General features: G+C 40.5%; 1 protein-coding gene across 1 annotated transcript in view; it reads right to left on the reverse strand.

Moving 5' to 3' along the window:
• Positions 1-7,176: 7,176 nt before the first annotated feature.
• The window catches only part of LOC102877326 (EGF-like module-containing mucin-like hormone receptor-like 4-like), a 44,761-nt gene continuing 43,732 nt past the window's right edge, over positions 7,177-8,205 (reverse strand). The window contains exon 12 of the mRNA XM_006896412.1: positions 7,177-7,269. Within this exon, the coding sequence (XP_006896474.1) occupies positions 7,177-7,269 (93 nt within the window). The remainder of the gene's footprint in view (positions 7,270-8,205) is intronic.

The raw sequence follows: 8,205 nt of genomic DNA on the forward strand, positions 1-8,205 counted from the left end.
CCACAATGTATATGAATGAAACATAATGCAAAGAAATTGTTATATGAAAACTAATAAAAATATGTTTTAAAACAGTGGGGGATATTAGGGCATGAGGCATGAAATAGCTGGTTTACATGCTTTCACAAGGGAAATTCTTAGTAAGATTTAAAAGGGGAGAAAATAAATCCTCTACAATGTACATGAACAAAATAAAATATAAATGAGATCAATTATATAAATAAATATTTTAATTTAAAAAAGAAACAAGCCAAAGCATTACAACTAAATGTTCAAAGAGCTAGAGTAACAAAACCGAAAGGGAGAAACATGCTGAGACTTGAAAGAACTGAAAAACAAATTCAAACCTCGAGATGCAATACTACAGGATTCTAAGGGCAAAGCCTTGAATGATGCAGGAAGATGGAGAGCATATAGAGACATTGTGGGCATGGAACCATGTCAGGAAGTAATATTTGATTAAGAACACATCGTATTGAAGGAACATTCAAGCTTCACTGAAGACACTGGTAAAAGATAAGGTTTCAGTAATTGATAGAATGTCGGTGATGCATTTCAGCAAACAGATGCAGCCTTGGACTTGTTTATTAGCCTATGACAAGAAATTTGGAAGAGAGCTACCTGGCCAACTGACTGGAAGACAACAATATTTGTTCTCATTGTAAAAAAATAAAATAAAAGAGATCCAAGAAACTGTAGAAACTATCAAACAATGCCATTACCATCACTTGCATGTAAAATCTTCCAGAAAAGTATTTCAAAACGGCTTGAAGAGTACATGAATGGAATCCCAAAATCTCTGTAGATGTTCATTGAAATGAAAAATAAACAACCTAAATAAAAAAAAATAATAAGGGGGAAAAAAAAGAGTACTTGGACAAGGAAGATCCAGAAATGGAAACTGTATTCAAATGATCACCACTGAATTTAGATGGGGGTTGTCTGAAAGCTGATAGCACCTAAAAGATGTTAATTGAATTTGAAGATCTTTAACTCTATGGATCATAGCAAATTATGGTTGATCTGAAGAAGAATCAGAATTTCAGAACGTTTAATTCTGCTCATGTGAAATTTATTTATAGACCAAGAGGAAGTTGTACAAAGAAATATTTGTTATTGCTGTTGCTAGATGCCAGCGAGTTGACTACCACTCACAGCAAACCTGTCAACAACATCTGAACCACGCCCTGTCCTGTGCCATCCTCCTCCTCATCTCTGCTATACTTGAGCCCATTGCTGCAGTCATCATGGCAAGCCATCTGCTGGAGGGAACTCCTCTCTCGTGCTGACCTTCTACCTTTCCAAACATGATATCCCTCTCCAAGGAGTGGCCTCTTCTAGCAAGATGCCCGAAGTATGTGAGATGAGACCTTATCATCTCTGCCTCCAAGGAGCTCCCTGGCTGCACTTTTTCCAGGACATAGATGTGTGTGATTTGGCAGGTCGTGGGACATTCAGTACTCTTCTCCAACACCACAACTCATAAACCTCAAGTCTTCTGTCATCTTTATTCATTATCCATCTCTCAGCAGTATAACAAGTGACTGAAGAGACTATGGTCTGAATCAGAGACACCTTAACCTTCACACAGACATCGAGGGAAGGACATCATGCATAGTAAATTACAGAGTAATCACAAAGAGAAAAACCCTCAATGAGGTTGATTGACATAGTGGGTGCTACTATGGGCTTACGTGTAGCAGAGATTGTGTGGATGGCTCAGGTTTGGACAGGATTATTTTTTTTTTTCACATTGGAGCATTAAGAGTCAAAGCAAATGCAATACTTTTAATAACAACACATGCGTGCACATACTTGTACAGCAGAAAGGAACACTGTCATTATTTTTGTCTGTGTTTATTGTTGCAGTCTTCCATGTTGGGGGATGGAAGTTAATTTTATAGAGATATTTTGGATAATGTCCTATTGTGATACAGAAGGTGTTCATTGACTGGCCTTCATAAGATCACCAGGGGTTTTGCCCTAGCCTGCTAGTTCAGAAGCTCTGCTGAAATCTGTTCACCATGGGGGAGACCATGCTTGTATTTGAAATTCCAATGGCATAGCTAGTTTCCTTTTAGGAGCCCACACAACCTACTGTACAACAAACTGAAAGAAGAGAGGTGAGGATGTGTCAGAGTCTGTGTCTATGTCTATGTCAAGCGCTCGCATGCATTTTATCATTGAATCTTCACAAATAACTCTATCATTCTGTGCCATGGAGCAGCTTGTCAGGGTTTTCTCCCGAGTGGGTTTGAACAACTGATCTTTCAGTCAGCAACCAAGCACTTAACCACAGTGTCACCAGAGCTCCTTCCCTATGAAGTGGTTGCGGTTACTGTGTCAAATTCATACCGAGAAACAGACACACACATAAATGCATCAATGAGTTTATTGTCATGCTTATTTACAAAGGTGGAGGTTAAACCAAAGCAACAAGAAATGATAAAGCATCCAAGGAGTAGCAGTGAGGAGATGTGCTAGCAATCTCCAGATCTGTGAGAGGCAGAGGGACAAAGGACTGAGAAAAGCTGTATAGAGTCTTCAGTGGAGAAATACAATCAATCTAATATGTAGTAAGCAGAGAGCTGGAGAAATAACATCTCCATTCTCCTTCCTTTGTCCAATCTTCAGCCAACACGCTCCATTAGTCATACCCGACTAGATCCAATTTGATGGATTTCTGGTCCAGACAGAGCAACTTTTGGGAGTACAGGACAGACAGGGTAAATGGTGATTTCTCAAGTTATTAGCTCCTTTCATGAGATCAGGAAATTAAAGCTCAGAAACATGAAGATACTAGTTTAAAGTAACACTGCATAGACTTTGTAACTGGGACTGCAATTTCTAATATACTTAAGCCAAGAGCTGAATCTTCGACACTACCTACCCTATTCTTTCAGGAAGTCTTCTCAGCTTATTTCTTAATACTAGATCCCAAACTCAATTGTTCTCAAGTAAGTTGCAGCTCACAGCAAGTTCCTAGGTGTCAGAGAAGAACCGTGCACTATAGACTTCATTTTCAGAAGTAGGTTTCCAGGCCATTCCTTGAAGGTTCTTCTAGTTAGACATGACTTCCAAGTGTTCAATTATCATCTTTTCCATGTGCACCACTTGTACTACGAGGGATTTTATTTCACATCCTTTGTGCATGCTATCAGGAGAGGCCAGTCCTTGGAGAAGGACATCATTCTTAGTAAATTACAGAGTTAGAAATTAAAAAAATGGCTGAAGCAATCAATATTGGCTGTGCAGATGCTCCAGGACAAAGCAGTGTTTTGCTGCCCATAAAGTCCCTACAAATCAGACATAACTGCATGGAACGACAATAACTATATTAAGGATCAAGTACATGACAAGGAAGGAAACAAAATTAAAATGCTAGTGGTCTGGCTCCAAGGTTCTTCTCATCACAATGTGGTCTTAAGCATGAGTTATGGTGCATTTTATTTCTGCATTCTAGAAATGCAATTGGCCCTTTTAATAATTGTTCATATCAAGATTATTGGGATCACAAACATTACGTGGTGAAAGCTCTTTTTCTGTCATTGCTGTCAAGTTGGAAATGATTCACAGCTGATCCTCCAGTGCAATTCTGAGGCTGTAAACTGCATAGGAGGAGACCACCTTGGGTGTCAGAACACTTGAAAATTGGCTTTTCTACCAGCTCTGTCTCATACACTCTGGGCATGTTGTCAGGAAGAACCAGTGTTTCCAGAAAGGACATCATGCTTAAGGGTAGAGAGACAGGAGAGGAAGATCCTGGATGAAATGGATTGACTCAGTGACTAGAGTAATGGGGGTAAGTGTGTCAGAGACATGAGAGTAATTCAGGATAGGGCAAGTTTCAGAGCTATCGCACATAGGGTCACAATGAGTCACATGCGACTCAGTGGCACATAACAACAACAACAACCATTGTGTTAACCCCTATTAGGGGCATGGCCTCCAGCTACCTTAATAGCTGGCCCATGGCCTTGCAAATCATTAACAACTGTAGGATCCTTATAAGAGAGAGAGCTTTTCATACTTTGAGGTACTACCCTGGCTATGACTGTAGTGGCAAGATTGTGAAAAGACTGTGGCCCTGGTGTGAAGAGACTGTGGCAAGGTGTAACCACAGGAAAAGCGGACTTGTTACTGCTCTGAGATAAAGGCCACAGTTAAAAGCTTTGCTTGCTGGATGATTAGAGGAAAACCTGACTGTAACTGTGCTGAGACAATATTTGCTAGATGATTAAGGAAATCAGAGGCTTCTTGCATTTGTACTGCTAAACTGAACTTGGACTTTCACTAATTGTGGAATTATGCATTTTTTTTTACCTGACTTGGACTACTGAACTAAATCTGGACTTCTATTGTGAGATATTCCTTACCTGTCCCACTCCCCAACCTATTTCCCTAATAAACCTCACTCATTTAACACTTTATTTTCATTTATTTATGAAGTTTGAATACATTGTTTTTCACAAAAGATCCTTCCCATTTCCTTCACCTCACCCACTCATTGGATTGTGCAACCCTATGATTAACGCCCTACCCTCCACCCATTCACACCCCTCTATTTCCACTCTCCCCTCCCATCTTAGATCCTCATATTCATTCTACAATAATGGTTTTATGCATCATTTGTCCTTGTGGGACTGAGTTAGTTCACTCAGCATAATGCTTTCCAGTTCCTCCCAAGTTAGATAGCAATTTACAAAATTTCACAAAATCATTGCTCCTGCATGCTGGGCACTCTTGGTACCACAACTGTGAGCAAAGTCTGTAAGTCAACAATGAATATTGGACCCAAATGATTGACGGAAAGCATTGCAGACCAGGGGCAAAGTATTTTTAGAAGTATTAATAATGAGACAGAACACCAGGAATGTAGGAGAAAACAGAGGTAAAGCAGGAGGCGAACTGTTCTCTAACCACTGAAGGGAACTGCCTGCCGATTCCGGCTTCCCTGTCTTTATTGAAAATTGTCAGGAAGTAAATCACAAAGAGAATCCAATACAGGTGAAGCTAAGCTTTCTCTATTGACAACCTTCTGCTTGACTCAGGTTGGAGGGGCGATGTAAAAATCCTGTAAACGCTTAAGGATTACTTTAGTGCTTCAGGATTAATTCCAGATGATATCAACCTCCCTCATAACCTGTAGTAGTCTGTTTATTACAAATATGTAATATAAAATTTAGTGTAAGTACCTGGGGACAGGGTGGGCAAAAGGACCAAGTCTGACCGAGCAGCTATCTGTTTGCTGTTATGAATTTTACCAGTGAGGACAGTTCCCCTTTATAAAGCAGGTAAAAGACTCAGCCACCTTCACGTTGCATCTGCTCCTTTCTCACTGCCCATGGAGCTGTTGGATTTCACCAGAAAGTAATGACATTTGGGTTAGCAGCAAACTCCCCATAGACTATATCATCAAAATTCCACAAAACACATTACGGAGAAGAGTGGAGATGGGGAGACCAGAGAAAAAGCCTGCACTAAGCACTTGCTGTGGAAGGTCAGGGAGTGCAGTCTTCAGTAAGGATTGAGACTTGATCAAGAAAGCAAAGATTTTCACCACTGGGACAATTGGCAGCATCATAATGGAAGGTGAAGAGATTGAAATTGCAGTTTTGGTTTGCTTGGCTCCACAGTCAACACTCTTGGCACCAGCAGCCAGGAAATTAAAAGACATATTGCCATGGAAATGTCTGAGGTTAGAGACCTCTCTAAAGTGCTGAGATGCAAGGATGTCAGCCTAGAGACTAAGGTGCACCTGATACATGCCATCGTCTTTGCAATTGCTTGCTATGCATCAGAGAGCTGGGCAATGACTAGGGATGATAGAAGGAGAATTGACACCTTTGAGCTGTGATGTTGGAGAAGAGTACTGAATATGGACTGCTAGGAAAACAAACAGGTTTGTCCTGGAGAGGGTGAAGCCAGGCTGCTCCTTGGAGGCAAGGATTCTGAAGCTTTGTCTGACATACTTTGGACATGCAAGGAGGGACCAGTCCTTGGAGAGGGAAGTCATGCTTGGAAGGGTGGAGGGACAGCACAGGAGAAGAAGACCCTTGATGAGATGGATTGATTCAGTGACTGGGGTAATGGGAGTGGGTGCATCGGAGACGGTGAGATTAGCACAGGATAGAGCAGAGTTTAGGGCTGTTGTACACAGGGTCACTATGAGTCGCAGACGACTTGACGGCACATAACAACAACAACAAAAATCCAGTTATTAGCCAAGGGGTCAGGAATTCAGGAGCATGTTATTAATCATTGGAAAAGCATGTCTTCCGACATTCAGGTAATCAAGGTTAAAATAATTTTGGTTGCTTCAGTTTCTACCTCCAGCTTCTTTGCACAGTGCATGAGGTCAAAAAACTTGCAAGTCAACCAAGGACAGCAACTAAGAAAGAATCTGAGGAAGCTGGATCAGGACTAGGGAGACACTGTGGACAGTGTGGCTGGCTGTTCCCATGACTATCTCTATTGCCAGGAGTCCAGGAGAACTAGATGACACTCAGCTGTCATTTCTGAACATTTTAATCAAATATTCCATAGGTGACGGGAGGAAATGTGATCAAGGAGAGGAAAGGCATCAGCATTTAAAATTTTCCTGGACTTTTTTTTTTTTTTATTTTCCTGGACTTTGAACTTCCTGGGACCATGCCCTTCAACTGCTCTGAGATATTCTTCCAACCTTAAACCAAAAATAGCTCCTGAATTCTTTTTAAAACTGTAACGTGTAAAAAATGTCTTTCATTAGCACGGTGCTGTGTTAAGACCAAAATACATGGCATCGAGATGACAAGAACAACTTGAAGAGGCAGATAGGAAGTTTAGGGGGCAATGAGTTCACATTAATGGGACAGGAACCTCTAGGAAAAGGAGATAGAGAAGGGTTGTACAACTTAGATTATACCTAATCACGTAATCAAAGTTACTGAATTGTGCACTCTGTTTTTTTTTTTTAAATACTTTAAAAACCCATATCTTGAACACTCAAGTCTTTTGTAACCCGCTCTAAGACTTATCCACGTAGTCCATTTTTCCCCCCTAAAGAAAACTGATGCCGTAAGAATGAATGGGTCAGGGCATTTTCACAGGAAAGAGGTGCATGTGGAGGCATTAGCCCAGTCCACTCATGACCACAAGGAGGCGCCATCGATGAGCATATCATTTCCTCAGCTTTTACCGAGAAGAAACAGAAGGACTTGGCAGACGGAGTTGGCCAGATGGGGTGTGTTTGGTGTAGCTTTCATGTCCTGTGCCAGCCTGTTCCTCCTAACAGGGGGAGAAAATGTGAAGAGCAATTACAAAATCAAATTAGTTCCTGTCAAATCAATTACTACTCCTGGCAAACCCATGTGTGTCAGAGGAGATTTGATCTTCCCAGGATTTTTAATGGCTGATATTTAGGAAGAATTTCACAAAATCTTTCTTCCCAGGTGTCTCTGAGTAAACTCAAAACAAACAAACAAACAAAACTAACTTTTTTAAAAAAAAAAAAAAATAGAGTTAGGCATGTTAACTATTTGCATCTCCTAAGTGCTGTAGGGAGCCCTGGTGGCCTAGTGGTGCGAAGTTATGCTGCTATCTCAAAGGCACATGGTTCAAATCCACTAGCTGCTCCATGGGAGAAAGACCGGCAATCTCTTCCCTTGGCAATTGACTGCCTCTGAAAACCCTCTGGAAGGTCAGCTGTGTGTTGGTTCTTACTTGATTGTATACAACAATAACAAGGACTCTGTCGAGAAATTAACCCTTCAAAAAAGAATAATTTCTAGCATACTTGGAGACGGCAGGCTAGAGTATCTGTAATATCCAATTGTCAATAAAGATGTGCCAATGTATGATTCTACAGTTTTTTCCTCCAAGAACACAACAATGATTCTTTTTTAGTTTATATGATCATTTCATGTTTTCATACACACAGCGTGTTACTTGTGTGTGCCTGAAGTGTTCTAAGCATTTCTATGACCTCATCCAATCGACATGATAAGAAGTATTATTGTCCCCATTTGACATAAAAGGAAACGAAGGCTAAGAAGTCATGTGGATCTGGAAAGATACAATAATAGCAGACATAGACCAATGTTGATTCATTTTATAAGATATAATATATGGAATGATCATATGAAACACAATGTGCGTGGAAAAAAATGAAAAAGTTTTGAAAACGGATACTTGCTCATGTTGTTAGGTGACATCGAGTTGAGT

This window comes from Elephantulus edwardii, unplaced genomic scaffold (genome assembly GCF_000299155.1).
Source record: "Elephantulus edwardii isolate Elephantulus edwardi_28Jun2011 unplaced genomic scaffold, EleEdw1.0 scaffold00185, whole genome shotgun sequence".
NCBI lineage: Eukaryota > Metazoa > Chordata > Mammalia > Macroscelidea > Macroscelididae > Elephantulus > Elephantulus edwardii.